This window comes from Pseudomassariella vexata (genome assembly GCF_002105095.1).
Source record: "Pseudomassariella vexata strain CBS 129021 chromosome Unknown BCR38scaffold_3, whole genome shotgun sequence".
Taxonomy (NCBI): Eukaryota; Fungi; Ascomycota; class Sordariomycetes; order Amphisphaeriales; family Pseudomassariaceae; genus Pseudomassariella; species Pseudomassariella vexata.
Genome location: NW_024467958.1, coordinates 431,259 through 458,505, shown reverse-complemented (window position 1 = coordinate 458,505; position 27,247 = coordinate 431,259). Strand labels below are relative to the sequence as shown.

The 27,247-nt window shown below is 50.2% G+C and overlaps 9 protein-coding genes across 9 annotated transcripts; 7 read left to right on the top strand and 2 right to left on the bottom strand.

The window, feature by feature from the left end:
- Positions 1–1,177: 1,177 nt before the first annotated feature.
- BCR38DRAFT_481782 (uncharacterized protein) lies at positions 1,178–1,615 on the top strand (the record flags this gene model as incomplete). Its single annotated transcript, XM_040863410.1, has 1 exon — positions 1,178–1,615. One exon carries the CDS (start codon positions 1,178–1,180, stop codon positions 1,613–1,615), a length of 438 nt encoding a protein of 145 aa, XP_040718588.1.
- Positions 1,616–3,821: 2,206 nt separating this feature from the next.
- On the bottom strand, positions 3,822–5,077 carry BCR38DRAFT_406238 (vacuole effluxer Atg22 like-domain-containing protein; the record flags this gene model as incomplete). Its single annotated transcript, XM_040858029.1, has 3 exons — positions 3,822–4,462; positions 4,695–4,832; positions 4,891–5,077. The coding sequence occupies 3 exons, from the start codon at positions 5,075–5,077 to the stop codon at positions 3,822–3,824; spliced, it is 966 nt and encodes a 321-aa protein (XP_040718587.1).
- A 572-nt stretch (positions 5,078–5,649) lies between these two features.
- BCR38DRAFT_406237 (uncharacterized protein) lies at positions 5,650–6,477 on the bottom strand (the record flags this gene model as incomplete). Its single annotated transcript, XM_040858028.1, has 1 exon — positions 5,650–6,477. One exon carries the CDS (start codon positions 6,475–6,477, stop codon positions 5,650–5,652), a length of 828 nt encoding a protein of 275 aa, XP_040718586.1.
- Positions 6,478–8,687: 2,210 nt separating this feature from the next.
- BCR38DRAFT_481779 (uncharacterized protein) lies at positions 8,688–9,036 on the top strand (the record flags this gene model as incomplete). Its single annotated transcript, XM_040863409.1, has 2 exons — positions 8,688–8,922; positions 9,026–9,036. The coding sequence occupies 2 exons, from the start codon at positions 8,688–8,690 to the stop codon at positions 9,034–9,036; spliced, it is 246 nt and encodes an 81-aa protein (XP_040718585.1).
- A 7,762-nt stretch (positions 9,037–16,798) lies between these two features.
- Positions 16,799–17,144, top strand: BCR38DRAFT_422686 (uncharacterized protein). The gene has a single exon (XM_040859548.1). The coding sequence runs from the start codon at positions 16,881–16,883 to the stop codon at positions 17,079–17,081; it is 201 nt and encodes a 66-aa protein (XP_040718584.1). The 5' UTR covers positions 16,799–16,880; the 3' UTR covers positions 17,082–17,144.
- Positions 17,145–17,223: 79 nt separating this feature from the next.
- On the top strand, positions 17,224–20,585 carry BCR38DRAFT_463837 (uncharacterized protein; the record flags this gene model as incomplete). The annotated part of the gene is made up of 5 exons (XM_040862650.1): positions 17,224–17,262; positions 17,868–17,919; positions 19,080–19,768; positions 19,820–19,953; positions 20,087–20,585. The coding sequence occupies 5 exons, from the start codon at positions 17,224–17,226 to the stop codon at positions 20,583–20,585; spliced, it is 1,413 nt and encodes a 470-aa protein (XP_040718583.1).
- A 1,280-nt stretch (positions 20,586–21,865) lies between these two features.
- BCR38DRAFT_506816 (uncharacterized protein) lies at positions 21,866–23,124 on the top strand (the record flags this gene model as incomplete). The annotated part of the gene is made up of 2 exons (XM_040864946.1): positions 21,866–22,881; positions 22,927–23,124. Coding segments are annotated over exons 1-2 (780 nt in total), but the record flags the coding sequence as incomplete, so codon positions are not given.
- A 24-nt stretch (positions 23,125–23,148) lies between these two features.
- Positions 23,149–23,815, top strand: BCR38DRAFT_422674 (uncharacterized protein). The gene has a single exon (XM_040859547.1). The coding sequence runs from the start codon at positions 23,344–23,346 to the stop codon at positions 23,668–23,670; it is 327 nt and encodes a 108-aa protein (XP_040718581.1). The 5' UTR covers positions 23,149–23,343; the 3' UTR covers positions 23,671–23,815.
- Positions 23,816–25,711: 1,896 nt separating this feature from the next.
- BCR38DRAFT_406234 (uncharacterized protein) lies at positions 25,712–27,134 on the top strand (the record flags this gene model as incomplete). The annotated part of the gene is made up of 2 exons (XM_040858027.1): positions 25,712–26,040; positions 26,120–27,134. The coding sequence occupies 2 exons, from the start codon at positions 25,712–25,714 to the stop codon at positions 27,132–27,134; spliced, it is 1,344 nt and encodes a 447-aa protein (XP_040718580.1).
- Between the last annotated feature and the right edge of the window lie 113 nt (positions 27,135–27,247).

The following is a 27,247-nucleotide window of genomic DNA, read 5'->3' as shown; positions in this document are numbered from 1 at the left end:
AGTATCGAGGCCGTTATGTCTGACCACAGATTAGGCTGCAACCTGCTTGGAAGTCCATCCAGCAAGGGAAAGGTATTTTTTGCATAGAAAAACTCAACTGTTGCCTTGTTTATAGTTAATATTGAGATTTTAATCATAGAGAACGAAGACATACCGGTTCATTGTATGTGATAGCACATACAGGCATGCCGGTTTTGAGATTGTTGAACTGGCAATTTGCGACTCGGGTCAGCATTTAACGCCACCTTTTGACGCAGCCTAGAAACCCGAGTTTATCATATGAGCCTTGGTGATAGAGTCTTACCTTTAAGTCATTGTCATTACGCCATCCAGTTGCGGCTAGCTTGGAGCCCCTGCCAATAGACTTCAGTATAGCCGACGTGGTCGGCGATGGCACAGTAGGCAGCGGTGTATCTGCAACCCTGCCTTCTGACATTATAGCTGTAACGGCAGCTCTTACAGCTTAATTGTTGGATCTCGTCGTAATTTTCAAGACATATCTCCCACGGGCTCACCATCCAAAGGGGGACTTGGAGCACGGTTGACCTACGTGAAAATAGCAATGTGCATCCTATAACAACTGGCCCCCGTTACAGTATACAGTATGCCACATCTTGAATCCATTAGATAGCTTCCGCTAATAAGGTCACCAAACAATCCTGCCCCTAGTTTGACCGCGACTACAGAGTTTCCATTTGACAGCCAATGAAATCGAAGCACGCTGCCATATAGGCTTCGACATCCAAAAGTAACCTCCATAGTATTTGGATCTCATATTTAACGGCGCTTTCAGGTGGGATATCCCAAGTCAGACTTATCTGCAATGCGGTTAATAGACCTATACTACACCATCCCACTCCTAGTGTGCCGTTTGCTTCGTTACCCGCTTGCCTGAATGCTTTGTAAGTCATTTTCCCATGCTTGCACACATTGATGTTCTCTACGAGCTCCGGAGAGTAGGCGCTTTATTCTATTCGCTGGATAAGACTTCATGTGTTGTCAGATTTCCGTTTGCCAGGTCGGTAGCCGGCGGGGTTACGCAGGTGGCTGGCCTCCGGCATCTACACATGGAGAGCCTGGGATTACGCAGAAATTCATATCGGCCTGGCAAGAAGTCATAAAGTAAGACATGAACATTCAATTACGCGGATGTTTCTATAGCCTCCATTAAATCACCATGCCAAATTACGGCCAGTATTCGCAGCATCCAAAGACTGAATCAATGACCAAGGCTCGGAGCTTTTGGACTACACAAGACAAATTTGAGTTTCATTTAGCAGTCGAAGAACTCCATAAGCTGGTACAGGTGCCAGCCGACGAGCATCTGTATCGAGACAACATCCCAGAGCCGGCCGGAGACCATGTTCTCGCATTAAAGGATGAGCTGCAGATCGCTGACAACCTTGCCTTCCTCGCCCATTGGGAAGAAGATGTGACGGCGGTCTCCGCAATTACGATTCAAGAGAGACCAAGAAGTTTGAAAGTGGTAGTTACGAGCAACCAAACACCGGCTGAAGCCATTGTGGATGGGCTGCGAGATCTGATGCGAATCACTAGCGAATTCTCTCAAAAAGGTACGTTCAATGAATCATATCTCGACAAAAGCAACTTCTAAAATTTGGATCATCAAAAGGACAGTATCGAGCGCAACATTGCGAAAGACTGTTTGAAAAAGTCATCAACGTCTGTAGGTCACGCATATTAGCGCGTATAAGTCCACCATGGCTCCCTCTGCCACCGCACTTCAAGGGCAAGAAGATATTTTTGCGGGACGGGATTCAAAGCTTCAATAAGGTTCAACAACTCGGTTTAGAATACCAGACACTCCAACAAAAAACGACTGAGTTGGTTCAGTGTCTCGAACCGTTATGCAATGTCAAGGGAGATGATGAAACGCTGGAAAATCTGAAGAAAGTCATCAAAGCATGCGTTGGCCTAACGGCAGTTGGAAACCTCAAATCATTACAAGACTACCTAGGGGGGCGAGGGATTCACCTGAGAGCGGAAATGCGCCAGATCGACAAACTAGCCAGGTATTGGTATGCGTGCAAGGATCTGATCAGAATTTCCGGGAAGCCCCAGTACAAGGCCTTATTCGAGGTCGTCGAAGTTCAACGCTTGCAGTCGTTTCCGAAACAAGATCGTCCAGGCGCGACATGCAGTTGTTGGGTTCATGCAGAAATTCAACAGATAATCCACTACGAGAAAGACCCAGTACAGCCGTCTCCACGGGTTATTGGCTGCAGCAAGTCGGCCTGTTACTTGTGCGATTTGTTCATTCGCACTCAAGGACGTTACAGCCTATCTCTCACACATGGACGGCTGTACAAGATGTGGACTTTACCTGATATTAATTTCTCAGATAAGAAAAAAGCGGCTGCATTTCTCAAAATTATTCAATCAATGACACGAGACTTGAAGACAACCAGGAAACGTACTCTCTGTCTGCCATATACCCCCAGGCAGTGCCCCATGGAGAGTCGAGCGTTGTTGCCGCTGTCGAGTGTCTCGTTGCTAAACGAGAGCACAAGCCCAGTAACGTCTTTATCGAGAGTGGCGTCGCGGACCAGCTCGGCTTCAGGAAAAGTCTCCAGTGCTGGTATTTCTAGTTCTAGCACAGGGTCAAGCACGAGCTCGGTACACAGTGCAAATCCAAACGCTGAACCTTTGTTCGTCGAGACAGTCTCGAATGCGAACTCAGACTCCAACCTGAGTGCCAGCATAGTCCAATCAATGTTGAACTCGCAACCTCAGACACATATCGCAAGCCCAAACCTCACATCATCCGACAATCTGAGTGATACAACATCACGAGATTCAATACATTCTTCGCATGTTAAACTGGGAAAGAATGATATGCCGTTCCACTGTCTCATCAGACCAGGCCAATCCACGATGAATATCATCATGGATGACCTAACCCTTCTGTTCGAGTTTAATGGGTCAATTCCAGTCCACAAGTTGAGCATCACGCAAGCAAACACATCCAGCAATGACGGACTTGGGACCTTTGCAGCGTCGCTGCTGCCCGCCCACATTGAAACACGTTTGGATTGCCCCAGAGAGGAAACCCGGCAAGCGTTTCGATTGGAAACGTCCCCTAACAGTTTCGTTGACATTGAATTTCTCTACTGAATCGACTCGGGCGGGAACAGTCCATGGCCAAGTTGAGTAGCGGCGATGGGGTTATGGCGGGCTCCATTGTGGCTCGGAACCTACCTTTGTTGAAGAACAATACAAAGAGTCTACAGGGTGTTGGATTTGTTTCAGGCTACCATTATCAGAGTTCTATCGCCTAATGTCAAGCCAGACCGGACTACTCCCTACTGCAAACCGCTATATCAGCCAGTTATTCGGCTTCATTAAGAACGTTGTCCGTATGCGCCAGTAACGTGACCTAAGCCTCCAGTCTCCTCAACCCCAAAGCCTCCCTAGCCAGATACTCCTTCGCCTCTGCCCTAGCCCTCTCTTCACTAATAAAGAAAATTCCTACAGTAGGGACTAGCACTAGCGCCGCCACAAACGGAAAGGCAGCCCACTGGTTCCCGCTCCGGTCAACAATGGCACTATATACAATGGGCCCAATCCACGCCGACCCTTTAGACACAATCCCCAACAAACTGTAAAACATGTACTCCCTTCCTTTCGGGATCAACTCAGCCAGAAACGCCTGGCCATACGAAAACTGCGGCCCCAGCGTCAGTCCAAACTGAGCGTTAAATAGCCAGAACTCCCAGACATTGTGGTACCCGACTTTGGTGGTCCAAATCCCCAGCATGCCCACAGCGCAACAAGAAAACATCCGACGTTGCTGAACTACATTATGGTCTTGGTGCGCAAGTTGAAGTAGCGTTGAATGTAGTACGCGCCGAAGACGCCAACACCGGCCGAGGCGCCTTGTACCATGATAAAGTAGGTGTTTGCGTGGCGGAGAAAACCACAGCTTGTGTTTGCACGATCATGACGAGGGTTATGGTGGTGCCTACTCCGTCGGCTAGCAGGAAGAAAACGACTAGATACGCAAAGGTTTGTTTCAAATTCCAGGCCTGCCGCGCTGCAAAACAGGCTTGGCGGAAGCCGAAGGTGAGATAGTTGTCCCCCTTTGGTAGAAGGGGACCAGGCCGCTTCTTCTCCCACAGGAACCAGGGGATGGCGAGGAGGATCCAGAAACCTGTGCAGATGGCGACGGCCACGGAGTAGCCCCAATTGCTGGACTCGACAGAGTCGTCAGCGTGGAGGCCGACCAGGGCGGCGAGGGAGAGGGCGCAACAGAGGACGAAGCCGACGTTGTTCCATCCGTAGCCCATGTTCGGCCCTGGCTTCGGGGAGGTCATGCGAGAGTTTGGGGAAGATGGCGTTGAAGAAGACGTATGAGGCCCAGAATGCGATGGCTGTAAAGTTTCATCAACGGGTGTGTCCAGTTCAATAGTCGATGATGAGACCATCACATCCCAGTCAACTCCTCTACTAGGGAATATATGTACTTACCACTCAAGATATACAACGCCATAGCCATCCCCCATTGATCCGCCCCCCGAATCCCCAAGAACCCAAACTCGAACGCTCAGCATATAACCGAGAATGCCCGAACGACCCAGGGATTCCAGCCCCCGTAGTCGGCCAGACTACCCACGCCAATGAACACCAGAGCCTGGCACAGGAACGTTATCCCAGACCCGATGAGGATCACCGACGTGTACTCTTTAGTTCCGCCGTTCCAGAAGACGTGGCAGGGCGCCGTGGGATCGACCTCACAGCTTGAGCTGCCCAAGGGCTGTTCGTGGGGGTTGAAGCCGGCTTGGTAAATGAGGTTCTGGAATAGGAGGTTGGAACTTGTGGACAGGTTATTTTGTGAAGATTGAGATGGTTATGAGATAAGTTGAAACGTACTATTGAAAAGAGCCGATGCCGTTGTTACCAGCATAGTAGGCGTAGTACGAGTATAGCTCTTCTTCGTCGCTGGTGGGTCGTCCTCGGCGTAAGGATCAAGTGACAGCACAAAAGCTTCTGGTTCTTGGACTTTTGGGATATCATGTCCCACACGCTGAATTGAGAGGGATTCTTTGTGCTCCTCCATGGCTAACTCAACATAGGGAGTCACGAGGGTTAATGCGAGACTGCCCGTGGGAAATAGTTCGTTACAGGCAACAAGTATAAGATGTTATTCGACATTAATGACCAAGAAAGAACCACGGGTGACTCATAATCGCTACTTGAATAAATCCACATTGCGAATGCCGACGAGTAGATAAGGTGACATAACATAACGCTATCCAAGTTGATGACAGTCCACTATGACATGGAGGGGTTATCCGCAAGGACAACCAATGATAAAAAGTCGCCGTCTCTTTCTAAAGCCACAATGTAACTCCAGAAACAGTGGGTATCGTCTATCCATGCAGAAATTTAGAGGATGACAAATACATAAGCGAGTCGGTACCGCGGAATCAAGTAGGATGGCACCGTGTTCTGATATTAGAGTTGAATATGCACATGGGTTTGGTCCCATAGTGTACCACACAAACATTATCGTACTTCAAGGTCTATAGAGTCATGAAAACGTGCCCCACCCTTCCACTCTGGAATCGGCAAGTACACACAATAAATAGCACAAGATGCGAAGAGGATTGCCCACACAAGGAGGTCAACCTATAACGACCTCCCAATCCAACTACTAAACAAACTCCGTCCTGAAAACCCACTAACCGTCCCCGTCTCACTACTGACACTCAGGGGGCCCCCGGGACCCCGAGGAACAGGCAAGACGGGCGGCGTATTGGAGCTACTCGCATGTTCCGTCCTTAAACTCCAATGCCTGCGCGTCGTCTCTGCCCCATCCGCATCCGACGCCGTCGAGAGCACGGTCGACGAGCGCAAGAAAGTGAACCTCTCGGCGTAGCCCGGCGGGATGGGCCAAAGTGCACTGTTCCAAGGCCGAGACTTGTTGGGCCGCTGAATGACGATGCGCACGTCGTTGCTCTGCATGCTGGGCTCGCGGCCGCTGCCGCCGCTGTGGGGCTCCCCAAAATTCGAGTACGGCCGTTGCATGGGCGGGATTGTCTGGACGAAGCTGGCGAAGGAGCGGAATGCGGAGGGGGTGCGGGTTTCACGGACCAAGGAGTCGGATGGAGGATCGACGCTCCGGTCTCGTGCAATGCTGGCTTGGTGATGCCGGCGGATGAGTTTATGGCGGAAGACGGCGACGAGGATCAGTAGGAGGAAGACAAAGGCTATGACGCCGACTGTTATGCCCACTACTTGTTCGGTGGTGAGGCCGCTGGGCGAACTGGGGGCAAGGGCCGGTGGTGTTTCGGTTGGTTGGGTGGCCATCGAAGACGGCGTGACAAGACCAGTAGGGAGACCTCTGGGTGGAACAGTTGTAGTTAATGTGACGATAGTAAAGATCGTGGTGGTTGAAGTTGGTGTCGTGATATCGGAGGAAATGATCGAGGTCGTATCCTGCCGTATGACCAACATGACGGGGCTTCTGTTCCTTCTATCTGCCCCGGAACGGTGATGAAACGGAGATCTGCGAGAATAACATTCAACGCAAGAAGGAACGTAACTTAAACCCAATGGGATGAAGGATTCCAGAGCGGCAAAGGCATGAATGCCGCATGCTGGATCCGACAGTGTTTAACCCAGCTTCGCATCAAGAATCCTCGCGGTAATTGAACGTGTTTTTGTGGATAATTCGGTTATAATTCTGCTCATGGCCGGCCCTGTATCCAACCGTTACGCTAAACGTAGCCAAGTTGTTCACAGATATTGAAGAAAACCCTCCAGGCTCTGGTTGAGCTGTTCTGGGGTGAATTGGATGTTGCAATTTACTGGATTGCTGGCGGCGCGTTCCATCCGCGAAAGATTGTCCATGCGGAAAGTTCTAGGGCCAGATGGAAGTCGACCGCTTGACCTAGGCAGACCTCTTTCTCCCTGTGTTGCCGTACTTTCGGCGCCGTCGCTCATTGAGGCTGACCAACGTCAAAGCGAATGCGCTTAAAACGCATATCCCATCCAGTACTTTGACGACTTAAACTGTCATTGACCTGACATGATCTGAATATGCACATGGCGACAGTTGGGTACTCTTTGTTGATAGAGAACATGGCGGTGAGCGCAAACATGCTCGCCAGTATTGTAAAATCTATCAGAAAAAGCCATCGATAGCCGAACAGCCATGAAGGGAGAAAGGGCACAGAACTGGAACTGAGCCGTCTGAGAGCGCAGCAGCTCGACCGAAATCGGAACGATATCTACGCACAGCCGAATGTCAGCGCTGAAAGGAAGTCACTGCAGCCATCATGTAATCAGAACCCTTAATCCATAACATCCCCTACGAGTGTGTATTTTGGGAGTTGAACGGCCGAGAGATGCAGAAGAGCATAAGACGATGGAACGAGGCCGGTACGACATTACATCCATCCCCACTGTACAGAGCAATTCAAAATTGGAGAGGGGGTAGATCTCAGCCCAGCAAAGAGACGGCGGTCCGAAGCGCTAAAAGATAAGCTCGCGTGGGTTTAGACCCGAGCGCTTGAAACCGTGGACGACATTGGGCTGCTCGAGCGCATCGTATTGCTGAACAAAGCTGACACTTGGTGTGGCGGACTTCCCAAGTAAACACAATGAACAAAGGAGCCGCATCTCCGAAGCCATGAAGATATCCTGGCATACGGCATTCACGATGAGAGAAACAGGACAACACTGAAAGCCTCAATTGATGGCCACCATCTGATGCTGCCTGCCTGCCCGCCCAGTGGCCAAAACGCACTCGATAGTTTGGCTTCTGACCTCCAGGAGTCTGCGGGCCAACAGGGCGTTGCAATGATGCTGCCAACGGATATTGATCGACGGAAGCCAAAGTGTTGACACTGGAGGTGGACTATAGGAAATACGGCTCAGAAACATGTCGCCAAGCTGCTGGAAATAGGCTTCTGTGGTAAATTTAGGGCGTATCACTGACGGCCTGTTGGGGAGGGTCTAGCGTCTCATTTGAGCAGCTGTAGCTGCAGCTCGACGCCTGGGGCATTCATGCAAAATTTGCCACTTTCTGGTGTCGAACTTAGCCGAATTAGCTGAGATGAGGTCTAATATGCTCATTAGGCAATACCAAATGACATCTCTAAAGGCACGAGATTATAAGGATGCCCGAGGTATTGACGATGGGTGGCAGTTACTTCCTTTGTCGTCCCGAGGCAACATGTACTTGCCCTTGCCCAAGTGGAGGGCTACTGCAACTTGCAACCCCTGTCTGTTTATGTACGAGGATAACAACCTCGAATGCAATGAGCCTGAATACCGAGCGCTCTGAGAATCTGCAGCGAGCGCATCGGCATCGGAACCACTGCTCCCAGCTTCTTCGTGAACTCGACGTGGTAAACGCGCACGTGAAGATACGGTTGAAGGAACAGGAGCTTCCAGGAATCACCACTTACACTCACCAAGTCGAAAGAGACCTGCGGCGTGTGGAAGAAATCATCCCGGATCCAGAGTCGCGCAAGGAAATAGACGCGTCCGTTACATGAGAAACGACATGGAGGGCATTGAAGCGATGTCATGGACTCCTCTACCTTGGCGCTCTGTTCCAACAGAACCCATCTCCGGGCTATATCGGGCCCATAGAGGTCAACACACCGGCCCTGTCCCGGAGGCGTAGGAGAGGTGGCGGCAGTAAGGATAATGATTAGATGGAACGCTCCGTCTGTGTCGACGCGGTTTACGAGAATGGATCCAAATGGACCAAAGTCTTCGCGCTCAAGGAAAATCAGTTGCTGTGGGACATGCTAGAGAACGGGTGGGAATGGGATGCAAATTTTGAGGACGAGGGCCTGTTCGACAGTGAGACGGAGGGCGAGGTTCAGATACTACTTGGATTTGATGTTCCCGTTGAAGGAGCAAAAGGAGGGCACATATGCCTAACCTGTATGTATTGTAGCTAACTCTGGTCCTCTCTTCGAGGGTCTATGTATGGAAACAAAAGGGTTCTTATATAGTCAATGAATGGTAGACTTGCTGATTAATTCAGACAAGTTGTAGAAGCATATAGATAAGTAGGGAATGTTCTATCCTCGCCACATTTCTCGTAATAGAGGTATGTGGGGATGGTCGCCGTTCTAGGTGGCGATAGTGGCAAGTATAGGACCCACATGGCCCACAGGGCCCATATTGTCCAACTCACCCCCTCAACAAGGCGGTAGAACTGGTTTGTTGGAAACCGAAGTAAGTACATGTCCTAACTGTTTGGTAGTATAGGATTTGAATAGTGATATGTTCAATCTAACTGGGAATTGTCGTCTGAAACCTCCTGTGCTTGGATAAGCTCTTGTATATTTTTGAGGTTGCATATCTGCACGAATAGGTCGTGTTTTTGCGGAGGTAGTGCTTTTGTAAGACCGTCGGCTGCCATGATAGCCGTTGGGGTCCAGGATACGTTAAGCCTTTTGGTCGTATATGCCTCGCGAAGCCAGTGGTTGTGTATATCGACGTGTTTAAGCTTTGTGGATAGGCGTGCTAGTTCTTCTGTAACTAGGCGAATGGTCTGAGTATTGTCGCATTCTATTACTAACTTCTCGTGAAGGTCGAGACCTATAGCTGCAAATAGTCGCTCCATAGCAAGGGCTTCTTTGGCGGTTTGTGATAAGGCTAATAACTCGGATTCTGTGGTATTGGTTGTAACTGTATCCTGTTTGCTTGCCCGCCAAGTAATGGGTCCTCCAAAGAGCTTCATTATAAAGGCTTGAGAGCTTTTGCGATCGTGGGGATCGTCTGCAAATGCTGCATCGCTGGATACTATGAAGCTTCGAGGGACGTTAGTTGTGTCGTCTCCTCCTAGCTCGAGGGCGTAGTATCTGGTAGATAGCAAATATGTAAGGCAGTCGTCGATAGCCTGGTGGTGCTCTGGAGAAGGGTTGCTATTGAACTGAGCGAGCTTTGAAGCAGCGAATGCGCAGTCCGTTCGAGTGGTTATAGCCGCATATAGTACGCTGCCTACCTTAGCTTGGTAGTCTCGTCGAGAGATAGGACTAGCCTGTCTAGTGTATCTAGAGAGGTCTCTATAAGGCGACAAAGGTACTTTGGGGATACGTTTCCGATCAAGGGAAACATCGTACTGGGTACATATTTTCTCGATATACGAGGTTTGAGAAAGCCAGATCTTTCGTTCGGTCCGATCCCTTATGATCTGAATGCCTAGGAACCAGCGAAGTTCTCCTAGGTCCTTTAGTCGGAAGCGGTTCATTAGCTGTTGAATGAAGTGGTTGGTTTGAGCTTCGTCCTGCTTGCGATATAGTAGGCAGATGTCGTCTACGTAGAAGAAGGCTAGAATCTTGCCGTTCGTAAGGATGCAGGGCTCTTCGGGGACCTGTTTAAGGCCTAACTCGGTCATGCCTGATGCTAGGTCGCGTTGCCATAGGAGAGGTGAACGACGGAGACCGTATAGGGCTCTTTTGAGCCGTAGACAGTAGCCTCGTTGCTTGAAACCGTCTGGGAAGTAGACGTAGACGACTTCATCGATTTTACTATGAGTAAAGGCGTTTACGGCATCCAATTGCCGCGTCTCGAGGTCAAATTTTGCAGCAATAGCCATTAGCATCCGGAAGGATCGTCCAGCTAGGGTCGATGCGTATGCGTTTAGGTCTGATCGTGGCTGGAGATCTCCTCTAACAACAAGGCGTGCTTTGTATCGATCGAGGTATCCGTGTTTATCGAATTTGTAGGTAAATACCCACATTAGGGGGATTATGAAATGGCTGGTAGCTTCTGATAGCGGTACCTTATCCCACGAGTCTTGGCTAATGGCGTTATATTCCGCTAAAGCAGCCTCTTTCCAGTTCGTCCAGAGAGCGTGTAACTGTGCTTCGGCCCAGTTCTTCGGAGGTGGAGGAAGGTTTCTCCGATGTTGCCTTTTGTGCTGGATTGCAGTAGTAAAGGCTGCGTTCAGTGGTGTATACTGGGGGCTAGAAGTGTGATATTTGCGGAGAGCTTTGGGGATAGCCTGAAAGACGTCCGCTGTATTGGCTTGATGGCGGTTTCGACGGCTTCTTGTAGTTGTATTCGGCAAAAGATTCGGATTTAGCTCTGATCGTATCTCGTTAAGCATACGGGAGCCTCGTCCAGTGGCTCGTGGCTGCTGGGCTAGCGGTATTATTGGAGAATCTGGCGATGGGTCTGGTGATGGGTCTGGTGTTGGCAGTTGTTCTGGTAGCAATCCTTTGTCGGCTATAAGCTCTGGAGGTACTGCCACGGTAATAGAGTCTTCGATTCGCTCTGATGGTTCTCGGTGGTCCACCCCCTCAGCGTTAGAGATGTCGTTAACTGCTTCGTCAACGCTGGACTCAGTTGTTCCATTGTATCCGAGCACGATTTGCAGGGCTGTATCATCATTACTAGCCTCAACTTCGATATGCTGGATCTCATCGTCGATTTCCCTAATCCGGAGAGGTGTGTAATGTTCCGATGGATCGTATACTCCTTGTTCATCGAAGGTTACATCTCGTATGGATATAACTTTGTTTCTGGTCGGGATCCAGACCTTATAGACAGTCTGGTTCTTGTACCCAACATGGTATCCGATATATGTCCGAGGCTCCATCTTCTTTAACTTATTCCTTCCGGCTCGATAGTCTTCGGTAAGGGGATAAGCCTTGCATCCCCATGCAACGAGGTGAGAGACTAGAGGGCGGTGGTCTTGAATCGGGAGATTATCTCGTTTGGCAAGCCATTCTGAGAGAACTTCGATAGGAGTTTTCCACTTTAGTCGTTTAAGTGGTGTCCGATTTGTTAGATATGTAGCTGTTTCAACAGCTTCTGGCCACAGGCTTGGCGGTAGCCGTGAGCTAACTATCATGGCACGCGCTTTGGTATTGATTATCCTCCCAGCTCGTTCGGCGACGCCTACCGGCTCCTTGGTATATGGTGGTGCTTGGTTATGCTGTATGCCGGTACGCAAGATCCATTCCTGAAAATGTTTGCCGAACGCTTTCTCGCCATCTGACGTAATTGTTTTCACGTCAATGTCATACCGTCTCTTAATGTAGGATACAAGGCTTGTAAGGGCAGGAAAGGCGTGCTTTTTCCGTCGAAGGGTATATGTAATCCGTACTCCGGTAACTAGGTCAGTGCCGATTAGAGCCCTAGTTCGTCCGTCGTAGGCTGTCTCGTATTCGAAGAGATCAATATCCATATGTTCCAGGGGTTTGAATCCTCGGTTTTTGGGATGTCGTGTAATGCGGCGTGTCCCTTTTGCGAGAGAGCAGTCTTCGCACTGGATCGTAGTTGGCGCCTTAATCTTTATGCCTGTAACTGCGTACACAAGCTTCTCTAGGCTTCTGGGGCCAAGATGGGCCATCCGTCTATGCCAGAGTGTAGCGTCACCGTCAAGGGGTTTTTGAGGTCGACGTGAATCGTTCCCATGGAGCTCCTGCTTCTGCTCAAACGGATTTGTGGGCCTTAGGTCGATACCCGGCATCCCTGGAGTATCTACTGTAGGTATAGATGCAGGCTCTAGTGGTATTGACACCCTCTCATCTTCGGAGAATTCAGATACCTGTTCGGAGTCGGATTCTGAAGGTTCAGTGGAAATTTCCACATCTGCTTCGTCGGTAGCAAAGGCGCTGCTATAGGTCGCGCGTTGGGAGGCTATAAATGGTTCCAGATCATCGTTGGCAGCGTTGTCGTTTGTTAAGGGAATGTATTCGAGAATCGGCTGGTTATACTTTTCTGTAAGGTAACAGAGGGTTTTCCGATGTCCTGCCCGAATGTAATACAAAGCTTCATGTTCCATATCGTAATAGATGCCGGCTTTCTTGAACAACCTAGCAGAGGCGAGGTTTGTATGCATGGCGGGGACGTAGGCGACGTTCTCGAGGGTAAATACCATAGACTTTCCTCCTGGTCGTCGTATTTGGATTTCGACGTCACCCCATAAGAGGATATCTAGAAGAATACCTCCACTGATGATTTTGTCTGTAGGGGACGCGCTTCTGATTTTCTTGAATCGGGAATGCTGGTTGCATATATGGATGCTGCTTCCAGTGTCGTAAAGGGTTGATCGTTTCAATGGATAGTCTACCTGGAGGCCTGTAGTAAAAGCAGAGACCTCGTGGATCGTATTGACAGTATTTAACTGCTTGGTGGGTGCGCTGGCGTTGTTGCCAGCGCCGTACCCTCAGGCCTTGCCTGGTATGGTATCGTTGCTCTCGTTATTGCTACTGCTGTTGGCTCTTTTGGCCGCTCGTAGCTGGATTTTCTCGATCAACTTTCTAACCTTCTCATCCTTCAGTTTTTCCTCTATCTCTCGCTGCTTGCCCGGGTTCGGGGACCATCCAGTGGGGCGAAGGCTCTCGATAAGGTAATAACAGCGCTATACCGGTGGTGACTACCACATAGGCATGTACGTGACTTGTCGTTTGTAGAGGCTGCTGGTGGCTCTTTTCCGTCTAGGGTAGGAGTAGCTGCGTGAGCGCCTCTTGAGATGGTATGGTATGTGTTTCCGAAGGTTTTATTCCAACGGAGGTGGTTTGCAAAGGCATTGTAGATAGACTCGACTTCCATTTGCTTCGCTGGTGGGTTCTGGAGCTCCTTGTCGATGTCGTGCTTCCAGTTGCTTGCGAAGTCGCTTGCTACGGGGTATACCGCAGTAACGAAGGCGTAGTGAGCGTGGTACATTGATATGGAGGGTAGGCCAAGCTCCCTTGCTTCGAGGTAGGTCGTCCACCACTCAGAGAGCCAGCTCTGGATGTTCTTCCCTTGGGATAGAGGTTGGCATAGCTTCTGAAAGCGGCCATCGACCTCCATTTTGTACTGTTGGCTTCCTGGCTTAAAGTACTCCTTAATGGCTAACATCTTATCACGAAGGGTTGGCTTGCTACGGAATAGGGCGTGGTGTCGATCCGCAACGTTGTTAAAGAGCCAAGCGTCGAACTTCTGGGCTTGGGCATCCTGAAGTTGATATTCAACAAGCTTCTCCTTGCGTATTTCGATTAGAAATCTATATTTGTTGAATTCCACGGCGTCGAGGTCGGAAATATCGGTTGCGCCGGCCTTGACCTTACTAACCGACGGGACCAGTGGCTTGGTTAGCAAGGGCACGACCTCGTATTCAGGGAGTTTCGGATCGATGTTGTTCCAAAGTAGAGGGGCTTCTGCTTTGGCTCTGAAATAGAAGGCCTCGTACTGGTAAGGTTCGTCCAGTTTCCCGGAAAGAGTGAGAGAAGCCATGTTGCTATGTAAAGATAATCGACGAGAATGTCTTGAAGGTTTTCCAGTGGCTTAAACGCACACCGGGCTCATAACACTTGGATTTGATGTTCCCGTTGAAGGAGCAAAAGGAGGGCACATATGCCTAACCTGTATGTATTGTAGCTAACTCTGGTCCTCTCTTCGAGGGTCTATGTATGGAAACAAAAGGGTTCTTATATAGTCAATGAATGGTAGACTTGCTGATTAATTCAGACAAGTTGTAGAAGCATATAGATAAGTAGGGAATGTTCTATCCTTGCCACATTTCTCGTAATAGAGGTATGTGGGGATGGTCGCCGTTCTAGGTGGCGATAGTGGCAAGTATAGGACCCACATGGCCCACAGGGCCCATATTGTCCAACTATACTCAAAACTGCGAGGACTATTGTCCAGGCTGTAACGTCCCACACCCACATGTGGGACACCCAAAAATACCTCATCAACACCGCTAGCCTCTAACTTCAACCTCTTTTTTCTTTACTAATATCGATTCAATCGTTACGAAATTTTACGTACGTCTTCTTTACACTAATATGAGTCAATATACCGAAGATGATATTTATCAAGCCCTTCAAGCAATAGCTACCGGTCAAGGCCTCCGAAAAGCAGCATATGAGCATGGTGTCCCAAGGTCTACTCTTTCACGACGGATTCAGGGAGCCCAGTCAAGAGATATAGCCTTCGCTGACTACCAGAGGCTCTCTCCAGCCCAGGAATCCCATCTGGCTGAATGGGTTCGAATCCAGGCTGCCCTAGGCCTCCCACCAACCCATCAACAGCTCAAAGACTTCGCCGAGCGTATCCTACAGATCCACGGAGACACCGAACCACTTGGAAAGAACTGGGTCCAGGCTTTTATCAAGAGGAACCCTTTAGTCAAGGTCCAGAGAAGCAGAGCTATCGATTCCCAGCGTATTAATGGAGCCTCAGCTAATGTGATCAGTCAATGGTTCAAATACCTCGCTATCCCTGAGATCAAAGCTATTAAGGCCTCGAATCAATACAATATGGATGAGACAGGTATTCTAGAAGGTAGAGGATTCAATGGTCTTGTTCTAGGATCATCTGAGACTCGTTCTATACGGAAGAAACAGCCTGGATCTCGAGCTTGGACATCTCTTATAGAGTGTATCTCTGCGACTGGTACTGCACTACCCCCACTTGTGATATACAAGGGGAAGTCTGTCCAGCAGCAGTGGTTTCCTCTGGACTTGACTCCATACGAAGCCTGGAGGTTTACAGCAACAGAGAATGGGTGGACGTCAGACTCTACGGCTATTGAGTGGCTACAAAAGATCTTTATTCCTTTGACTCAACCAGAGGACCCTGAAGAGACTAGGTTGCTTATCCTAGATGGGCATAATAGCCACGAAACGACAGAGTTTATGTACCTCTGCTTTATAAACAAGATACGCTTGCTTTTCTTGCCGCCACACACATCCCACGTTCTCCAGCCTCTCGATCAGTCAGTCTTTGGACCCCTCAAGGCAGCCTATAAGAAGGAGCTTGGTTACCTTGACCGATGGGATACTACTACTGTCGTAGGGAAGAGAAACTTTCTCCTCTGCTATAGAAAGGCACGTCTAGCAGCATTGACCGCTAAGAACATTATCAGTGGATGGAAATATACTGGTCTCTTGCCTTCGAGCATAGCTAGACCCCTTATGAGCCCCCTGCTCCTTGAGAATACGTCAGCACCAATCAGACAGCCTAGTCAGACTTGCAAAGGGTACTCTGATAGTAAGAGTAGCCAGGACTGGGCGTTAGAGACATCAGCAGTAGCCTGGTCAACGCCTAAGAGGAGAGATGAGCTCCAAGATCAACTCAGCTTATTCAGCAAGCTTGATAGTGATCCAAATACCCAGCGGCTACTCTTTCGGAAAGTTCAAAAGGGCTTTGATGAGAAGGACTACCAATTAGCTGTCGCACAGCGAAAGATTGAGGCAATAGAGGCAGAGCTTGAGGCTAGTAGGGCTAGGAAGCGGAGGAAGGTCAAGATGAGCCCAAATTCGAAGTTTACTAATATCAAGGCTATTCGGAAGGCTCAAATTGAGGCTGGTGAAATTGAGGATAGTACAGATGAGTCTAGCGAGTCTGGAAACCCTAGTGACGGTGAAAGCTGTATTGTAGTCGCATTAGAATATGTGTAAAAAAAGGTTGAAGTCAATGGTTATAATATACAGTGTCATTTTTAGGGCGTCCCACATGTGGGGTGTCCCGGATGTAGGTGTGGGACGTTACGAGCGAACCGGCATGGCAACCGGCCACCACGTGTGCACTTCGTCCTGCCCAGAATCAAGGAAGGCCGATGCAAAGATATCGATGTCCTAGTGTGGCGGCTTCGAGACTCAGATGGCGATGTACCTGCCACCGTAGACTGTGCCAACATTCCATTCATCACGGGCCCTGTCTTGAACCTCGATGACGTCCTATCCGCCACCATCTGGGATGAGCGACATGACTTGACGTCCGCACTGAATATCGACCAAGATGTCATGTGTGAGCTCGTCTCTGACCTGACCAATGCTTATGTCACACCCAAGCCGTGGCACGTCCACCATGTCAAAGATCAGATCATGCGAGATGGCAATGGCAACCTCGGGCTACTCACTAGTGTTTGGGACGACGTCTTAGGACCCTGAATGCGGGTCTGCACGCGTGAGGCGGCGAAGAGGTTCCGTCGAGTTGTGGACCTGATGGGCACGGCGGAAGATATGAGGAGAGGGAAGCTAATCCTGCTGTATAAGCTGTGTATATATACCGTCCCCCGGCATCTCCAGCTGCCACTCGAAGTGGTCCAAGCTATCCCGGGACTGGGGTTGAGACGGCGGCGAAAGGTGTGAGTTGCCCAAGTGTCAGAGAACAGAATGCCATAGGCACCAGTGGGTGTCAGGACACTGAACGCAGGACACCGGCGGGCCGCCGGAGGGGTGTTTCGGACAAAAGACTCCCGAGTCATGATTACAATCTATGTGAAGCTTTGGGATGACGAGAGTCAAGATCCTTGGCATCGCCGACCCTGCTGTTATGCCGGGTCCAAACGGCGGCCTAGCTATCTATATAAGGACCATCTCGAAGTAGGATAGGGAAGGAGTTGTCAGAGCCACAAGTGTCATCCGAGGCGGGCCGGCTTCCACCAGGTAGGAAGCCGTTTGTGGCGGCTAGAGAGCCGCTTGTGGCGAATGAGAGCCGTTGAAGCCGTTTGCAGCGGATAGGGAATCGCTTGGTTGCAGATAAGGAGCCGCTGTCCAAGATATTGGCCGAAGTCGGAGGAACACAGACATACGGAAGCAAACATCCAGAATCCAAGAGAGAACCTCGGCTGGCTATAAGTAAGGAGTCGAGACGAAGGAAGATAGAGAGGACAGAGATCAATGCATCACCGTGGGCACCCCTACCTGAGACCGCCAGTGACCACCCGGTGCTACGTAGGAGGGACGCCCGTTACTCCCCATCACTCTGTACTATTGCCTTCGGCCTAGCCGTACCCTGACACCAAGATAGCCATTCCCGTGGCTAAAATACTTGGCGAGCGGGACCGGCAGGTCTTTCTCTTTGTTCGGGCCACTGGTGCGATGACCTTGACATATACTGGAGCGGTGGTGAATAACCTGAGAAACGCGTTGCAGGAGCATCGGACATGCGACGGAGAGCTGGGACCAAAGGTATGGTGCTGGTCAGGTTCAGACGATCTGGCGTGAAAGAAAAACCCGAGCTCAGTCCAAAGCACGAGAAATATGCAGCAAGATAAGTTCAATAGCCTGATCCATGATGTACGATTAGTTCCATGTTACACATTCATAGGTTCATGCAATATAAGCTTAGCTGAGAGGCAGTCCACAAAAATGAGACGCGTTTGGCCATGATGGCTTTGGGTCGTGAAAAATGTGCGAATTAGTGACCTTATATGGAATGCGACCTGATTGCACTCGGCTCGCTCATAGGGGAATTAGACGGGCTGGATTGTCACCGCCCCCGACGCTGTCTGAATACGAGAGCAGTGTGAAACTTGCGAGCACAAAGATACGCAGCTTGAAAGACCTGCCTGGCAATGTCAGGCCAAGCATTGGCTTACGGGGCAATAGCCTATGCAGTGTCAACGAGATCGAACAGTGTGCATGGAGCAACATATTCACCACTGGATGGGTCCTTGGTCATTCACCAGTTGACGCTTAAGTTGGGAAAGGTGATACAGCATCGGATGGCTGAGCGGCCAAAGCAGGATGGTATGAAGGGGATTGAGTGCACGATAGTCTAGTGTAGTTCACCAGCATGAAGTAATTATTCCACTTCATCATTGGTTGGCCTCACGAGATAGGTCATCGCAAAGTCCTTCCCCGCTGCCTTCGCCTACTACCCTGGCCTTTACGGCTACGAAGTTACCATTGGTAGATGTCCGCTTTCGGCGCTGGCCGGGGTATGATGTTGATGACATGGTGGCTAGAATACTTGCAATTGGGCAATATTTCGTCGCGTATTCTTTCCCCGCTTTCTCCTAAATTCACATTCATGTTCTGTATCACTAACGATCTATCCTGGATAGACTATCCAATCAACTTAATACATGATCCAGTCAATGTCGACATCGTGGACGGCTGACCTTACCATTTGCGGATCTGACTTGCAGCGTCAGATGCGTCCACTGACCATAAGTAAGTGGCAAGTAACAGTATCCGAAATACCAAGTCACATCTCTTTTATTATCTCGCCTCCTCGATTCTCTGGGCACACCTTGCTATCAATTATGATCATGTGGCCCTTCGTTACCTACCTCATTCCTGCTGCATCAGCCCTGCTCCAATTGTGGGAGCAGCCGGGAATGGTTTCATCATCATTTGCAGATAATCCATTATCACACGCCTGCTATTTTCTTTCCGCCAACTTACCCTCCAAGACCTTCTTCCCAAACAGCACAGTGTTTACCTACGAAGCAGGCCATTTCTGGTCCCCCACTTTAATCCTCTCTCCATCATGCATCGTGCGCCCCACGAGCGCTACAGATGTCGCTAAAACAATCAAAGCAATTCAGCTCACTAACACCCCATTCGCCGTCCGGGGCGGTGGCCACATGCTCGTCAGAGGGGCGAACAGCATCGACCATGGAATCCTGATCGTCCTATCAAATTTGAGCCGGATTGCCATCTCCGAGGACCGAGAAACCGTTCAAGTGGGTCCGGGACTGCGATGGAGTGATGTCTACAATTATTTGCTGCCGTTTGACCGCGCTGTTGTGGGGGGTAGAATAGGTAATGTGGGTGTGCCTGGGTTGCTACTAGGAGGCGGGTTGAGTTTCCATAGTTACCAGTATGGGTGGGCGATGGATAACGTGGTCGAATATGAGGTCGTGCTTGCGGATGGAGAGATTGTTCGGGTCGGCGAAGATGCTTATGCGGATCTGTTCTGGGCGTTGAAAGGGGGAGGGGCGAATTTTGGGATCGTGACGAATTTCAAGTTGAGGACTGTGCCGAGTATCAAGGTATTGGCCGGGGGGGTTACTGTGGGTGAGGGTGATATCGATTTATTATTCCAGGTTTTTACATCTCATCCGCTGGTCAAAAATCACTTAACTAATCACGAGCAGTCCCTGGCCCAATTTATCAGCCGCAATAAGGATCCTCTTGTCCATATACTGCCTCAAGCCTTAACACCAGACCCACGACAAAAATCAGTTACCCTTACCTTCTTCTACGACAGTCCAAGCAACGCCACCCCAGCGTTCTTAGAAGGCTTCCTCTCGATACCCAGCGCAGAACTCACGACCGTTTTCGCCAATTTATCCGACATCGTCGCCGTCCCTCCAAACTCTATTTACGGCATCCCGGACGTAAACCGCGTTTTTTTTTGACAGCTCGGTCGTGAGCGCTACCCCTGAAGGTCTTCATTCATCTTTCTCAGTCACTTGGGAAGCCTACTTGGCGGCGTTGCCCGAGTTATACGCCGCGGTCCCAGCCAAAGCACTAGTATCCGTCGCAGTGTACTGGCAACCCATCATGCGGCTATGGATGGAGGCATCAAAAGCTACGAATCCGGTCGGGAATGCGCTTGGGCTGGACCCCGATAAGGGGGATTATCTTGCATGGGCTGTGGTGGTGATGTGGAATAACACGGCTTATGATGAGGTAGTAATGGCTTGGGCGGACGATACGACTGTTAAGATGAACGATGCGGCTAAGGAGGCGGGGGTGTACGATGGGTTCAAGTATATCGGCGACGCAGCTGAATTTAATGATGTCTTTGGTGGGTATGGCTGTGAGAGTAGGGAGAAGTTGCTGCATATTTCACGCAAATATGACCCTGACAGGTTATTTCAGGCTTTGATGCCGGGTGGGTTTAAGATTGGGTTATGACAACGGAAATCTCGGAGGTAACTCCTGCATTCTTGATGGGATGGCATACCGCACATTCTCGACTCTTGAAGAGAGCCAGGGTGGCCCGAGTTGACTGAGATCCCTGGAACAACGCATGAACAATTTCATCGGACAGGACTATCTCGTCAATTGACGTACTCTTTTACAGGCTCGGCGAACCCTCGGGCCCTTGGGGAGAAGTCCAAGAAGTCGACTTGGATCATGCCGCGTAAACAATTTTAGACGTTTATCGGCGTTCAGCTTAGCTCTCGCAGCATACTTCTCCTCTGCTGTCGGACGTGCTGGTCATGATAGCTGAGGTTGCTGCATTTTCTGGTCTAGAAGCACCCGTCACACACGTGTCGAACTTGAAGCTAACGCAAATGGCGTTGATAAAATAATCATATACGATACCAATATTCAGCCCCATCAGCTCGCCTTGCTGGAATCAGCTCAACCTGGGCTTTTCTCAATCGATTCCTCAGCTGCCAATTGTTGCCTGGTTGAGCCTTTAATCCCGGACGCCACAGCCGAAAATGGCACATTCTACTCGGCGACAATAATTTCCAGATGATAACTATTTTGACTGCCTAGAATACTCTAGCTTCGTGCAGGTTCTGGTATTCTCATGTTTACACGAGCCTCTTTGCTTCGGCCTGGCCAGATCTGTTTAAGCCCAGCTGTAATGAGCAAGCCTTGACCTAACCCTCTCTCCCAAGGTCAAGGGCGAGCTAGCTACGCAGAAAACTTCACCTGCTTTTGATCAAGTCGGTATCCCTATTTGGAACATTTATTGCGATTTTCAGGCTGTGCGGCTTAATCACAACAATAAACGACAGCTACTTGCCTTGGAGCCGACGTGGCTGCTTATGGCTGCTTGTCCGCTGCTCGGCGCAGACCGTGCATGCTCACTACCCTGTCATCGGTTCAGACAGTGATCTACCATCAATTTCAGCGACTACAGCTTTCAGCTTGACTCCCCCAAATGATGATAGCTAGATTTCCATAACTTCGACAGTAGTGACCTTGGCATATACTGCCCAGCTGGACGAGAATCATGACTTCGGGCTTTTGGCGTACGATGTGGATCATGCGTTCGGACGCCATTTCATAGTGAATACCAGGGGCACAAGGTGGCAAAAGATGAATAGGACCGCCTTCATCAAGTATAATAAGTCCAATTCCCACGGGATATGATGATACAGAGCAACCCAGACCTCAAGCACCCTCCCCTTCTCCGACCAACTCCTCATCCATTTGCTTCTGCTTCCCCTCTCTCTATTGTCGTCTACACGTGTCTCTCAATGAGGGTACATAAACCATTCCTCCTAGCCCTCGTGGCCATCAGCAATGCGACTCCTCTGGTGCCGCGTCAAAACATCGATTTTGTAGTCGTTGACAGCGCCCCGGACCCACCTTCAGCATCAGTCCCCATCGGCGTGACCACTCAGGTCGTTACATACGACTTCGCCGCCGCAACTGCAGAAGCCACCGCAAACCCTCTTCCCGTTGAAGCCGTTGAGAAACGCAAACTCGGAGCTCGCAATGCTTGCGACCCCAGCCAACCGGCAGCGGACCCATCCCAACCCCCGACACGGACTCTGCCTTTCTAGCTTTCTCGTCTCTGTCAGCCGCAGCTACCAACGCCCCCGTCCCCTCAGGCTACACCCAGACGTTCTCCAACCTCAAAGGCAGCAGCAGCGCCTACGGCTACATGGGCTCCACCACCCTCGGGTCCTACGATCCCGCTCTCTGCGCTTCTAAGTGTAATGCGATTACCGGCTGCCTGGGTATCAATATCTACTTCGAGCGGGACCCGACCGTCGAGCCGGCCGCCAGATGCAACAATCCCCGCTCCACCACCGTCATCAAGTGTGTTTTCTGGGGCGGTTATGTCGAGGCGGCCAATGCGAAGAACATGGGCCAGTGGCGTGCGGACTTCCATGTCGTCATTGCTGGCTCGAACGGGTACATGAAGGAGGGCGTCCCTAACGTTCCAGGGTTTACGGGCCAGTTTTTAGGACAGAAGACTATCAACGCTCCGTCTGACTGCAATGGCAAGGACACCTTTATGGGGTCCAAGGTCTTTAGCACCAGCATCTTTAATCCAAATCTCTGTGCGGCAGCTTGTAGATCACAGAATGAGTACAACACGGCGCACCCACCCTCCGATGGCCACAGGCCCATGATTTGCAAGTTCTTTACTACGTATCTCTTGGCGCAGAACGGAAATCCTCAGGGGCAGTATTGTGCTCTCTACACACAAAAATGGGACAGTTCGTATGCGACTAATAATGTAAGCATTGCATCCCATTCTAAGTGACCCTCCTGACATGAATAGGGGCAATATCGCGGAAACGACCACTATACCATCGGCCTCTCTTTCTCGTACTACAATACCGAAACTCCTGGCTTCCCTGTCTGTCCCAATGATATCGCCTACCTCAGATCTCAAGGTGCCGAATTCTGCACCTCATACATCAGCTACTCAGCCCCCACCGAATCTGCAACTGTCTCAACAACCGTATCCAACACCCAGACCATAACAGCCACCACAACCAACATTGCTACCACCACTACCACCACCACAGTTACTATTACAGCCGCCGCAAAAGTCAAACTCCGTCGTGAAGACGAAGACCCCTCCTTCCAAGAAGCAATCTCCCACTTCGGCAACTCCACTCTGAGAGCCGATGCAACAACGACTATCTATGGCCCCGCCAAACGCACCGTCCAGGTCAGAGCCGTTGCCACCCCAATGTCCATCACCAATTGGGAGCCCGCCTCTATCTCCGCAGCATGCAGCCAAGTCGCCAAGGGTACGATCACCAGCACAAAGACGAGGACGGACACGGTGCTTGTCACGGCGGTGGAAACATCCACTGCTAGTAGCACCATGACAGTCACGGCTACGAGCACAATCACTGTGATGGAGAGTAGGCCGCTTTCGACGGATGGGAGGTGTGGGTATGAATTTAGGGGGCAGACGTGTGGAGGAGTTTGTTGCAGTGTTTGGGGGTGGTGTGGCGGGGGTGAGGATTGGTGTTCATGGGGATGTAGGAGTCAATTTGGGACTTGCTGGTGAAGAGTAATTGGGGCGAGGACGGAGACGAGTTGGATATGACGGAGGTGAATTCACTCGAAATTGGTGATAGTTTTATTCTTACTGACTGTTTATACTTTCGTTAAGATGATTATTTGATTGTTCATTATCTAGTTGTACACTATGCATGTCTTCTACCAATGTACTCGTGTTCAGGTTGTTAGGATTCATGCATGACATAAATTAAACTACGTAAGTGTCGATCAGTAATAGTTAAGGTTGAGGTTACATTTAACCCTGATGTCCTGGACTTGACTATGCTCATTTCGGTACGCTACATGATATTGTATAATTACGTCAAAAGTCGCCCAATTTCTTGACTGGAGTAAGGGGATCTTTCAGAAATATGTGCTTCCATCATAACGACCAGCAGCTTCTCCACAACTCCCATCAGCACGGTTAAATCAACTGACAGCTCCGAGGAAACAGGTCATGGCCTCCTCTGCTATCCATACGGACCCCTAAAACTCTCTGTTCTAAGCGGTGTTCGCATCTTTGGATGACCAGCATATATGTCTACGGAAATAGTAAGGCTAATGAAACTTCGAAATACTGCTAGCCATGCTCGCATGAGGGTAAGTCATACTCGCAGGTGTTATTCCGAGTGGGAATGACTTCAAACAAATATATGCATATATCGATGTCTTGGGCGATGGCATGACTTACACCTGATATAGAGGCGACTGTTGCAGCTTGTAAGTTACCTCTCTGCCTGTCTGGTGGTTTACTTCTCCTTTTATCTCTTTACTTGCGTCCGACGGTTTTAGAAACCTGTTAGCTTGGCCAACATCTAGGCAATTGACGTGGTGGAAACTCTCCTGAAGAACCTCTATCGTATGCCGAATTTTAACCCAGGCTTCAAGGTCAGCACTAAGAGCAGTTTACCGGCCGCCGTCGGAATTATAAATTTCCCCCTTTATCGCGCAAGCTCTTGGAAACGGCCTGCAGATCTTCTGGCGCCGGTGCTGTGGAACGAAGCGAGGCGCAGGGTTATTATGCATGTGCAAAGCCACAGAATCCGGGTGAACAGGGCGCTCATGCCGGTTCCAATGCGCAGAGTCCCGTGCTTCTTGAGCTTGAGGGCTCTGCGCTGGTGAAGCCGGAGGACGAGAATGCGGAGGCGAGCAACCAGATGAATGACCAGGGAGTGAGGATTTTATACTCGAGCCTAAGATGATTTTCACCGAGGTTTCGTACGTGATATTGGAGAATACTTTCTTAACAGTGTGGCAGTGAAAGGAGAAAGACGAAATGACGGAAGAAATTCGCGTGCATATAGCACCAACCAGTTTGGTGTTTGGTACCACTATCCGTACAATACGAGGCAAGTCTATTCCCCAAGTTTTGTCATCGTGCTATTTACAGTACGAGGATGCTATGGTTGCTTGCATAGTACAGAGGCAAAGAACCGAGTGGCATCAGTGCGGGTGTGACTTTAACCAGGACTTTGTTTTTTCCTTCTTCGTCCGGTTGGATGATTCTTGAGGATTAACGATCCAATGGTTCATGGCCAGTGAAAAAACATAGGCGAAGCAATTTTCTGGTGTTGGGGGCCGATGTGAGGACTTCGAGAACCCGGGTATTTAGGGTACATCACCTACCCTATCCCGTGTGCCTCATATCTATCTCGATCCCACCCGGCGATCATACGGTATCGGGCCGCTTCCCTCGGAATCTCTAATATCTGGTGAAATATTTTTGTGACGTGTTGACCGTTTTCAGGCCTAGCTGTTCAGGGATTCAATGCAGATCACCAACATGCATAAAAGCCCCAGCACCTCATTGGCTGAGATGGAGACGAGCCACAGCGTTAGACCACAACAGGAAGACCGCACGACGGTAAACCAGGTAATCGTGCGGAAGTTGCAAATAATGGTACGTGGGGGCGTAGATATGTTGTAGAATATGCCTCCATGGCAGTCGTATATGGCAACAGCTTCCCCCACTTGATGACTTACGTTTGGAACCAGCGCAAGCTTCATCCAAATATCCCTGTGGAAAAGATCTACAGACTGTCTCCGATATGACAACCTCTAACTTCCATACGCCTCCAATAATCACGTCCACCATTGGTGGCTTCCCAAATCTCGATCGGCAGCCTCCGCTGTTGACGTTATTCACACCACCAGGCGATTGTGCTCACCAATGGTACTATGATCCCGAAATAGAAGGCACAGTTTGGAGCGACTCCCGGCATCATTCTGCCTGGAATATCTGCCAGCCATACTCAGTGAACGCGTACTACACCCCGGGGATTTGTCCGAGCGGACAGGAGTTCAAGAGGGTTATAAATTTTGTCTTTCCGCAGGGAGATGTGACAGATACCTTTTATGAAGGGTACTGCTGCACGTCGTCAGTGAAACCCTCACTACATCTCTCGTCTCTGGTGCTGTCGCGACTTGATAGGAGCTAACCCTGGCAAGCCATGTAGGGATTTCTCCATGGTCGAATTCACCAAAGGTTACCCGATCTGCGTATCAACGTTCAAGGCCGGCCTCACGGCAAGATTGACTGCTACCGAAACCGTGAGTGGTTACGCTCGCGAATCTTCCACAGTTCTCGAATCAGTTGTAACGGCAGTTGGCGCGTACGTTGTCATAGTGTGGCACCAAAATGATACCACGCAATTTCCCGAGTCGCTGCAGCCTACACTGCGCGTCGCCATGGGGCTGGCTCCCTTCTTGTCTTCTTCAACCACTTCCACGATATCCCAAGTAACCACGTCCACACCCATTTTCACCCCCACCCACGCGACAACGACATTCGCAGCAGCGGGAGCAGCAGAAATGTCGCATTCAAGCCGACCAGGTGTCTCCCCAGGAGTCATAGCCGGGATATGTATCGGCACTGTCGCCGTCCTCGTCCTCTTGGCCACTCTCGGCTTTTTTGCACTCCGCCGAAGATGGAAAACCCCTGAATCGACCATGGAGCCGGACTTGAATTCCAACACAACAGGTAGTAGACTGAGCTGGATCAAGTGGTGGAAGAAAGGCACCAAAAACGCAAAGACCCCACCAAACATCCCCGAGATGGAAGCCAGTCACAGCACATACAAGCATTTCAGTGGCGGGGCATGGCGGGGCGAACTACAAGGGGCTGTACACGCGCGGAATCTGAGCGAGGGATCGCAACACGTCGGTGGCACGTGGAGGAATGAGTTGCCAGGCCATGGTGGGCATTCGCGGAATCTAAGTGAAGGGTCGCAACACGTGGGCGGGATGTGGAGGAATGAGTTACCGGTATATGCAGGAGGATCGCATGGGCATTCGCACTCGAGGAATCCGAGTGATGGGTCACAGGGGGGCAGTTATTACTCCGGGTCTACGGCGTCAAGTCCGTGGATAGTGGAGATGGAGGGGTCGGTGCCGGTGAGGGGGGAGGCGATTCCGGAGGTGGGGGAGGATGGTGTAGTTGGTCAGGAGGTGTGGAGTCATCCGCGGAGTTGATGGGTTTCTCCATACGTTTGTAGGCCAGAATAATTGAGGCGTTGTGATGTTTTAGCAAGTATTCCTGATTTTGATAGTGATATAGATGTATAAGACGAACTTATGATAATCTC

Coding starts and splice junctions, on each gene's coding strand:
- BCR38DRAFT_422686 (XM_040859548.1), top strand. CDS start 16,881: ATGCGGGTCTGCACGCGTGAGGCGGCGAAGAGGTTCCGTCGAGTTGTG.
- BCR38DRAFT_422674 (XM_040859547.1), top strand. CDS start 23,344: ATGTCCATCACCAATTGGGAGCCCGCCTCTATCTCCGCAGCATGCAGC.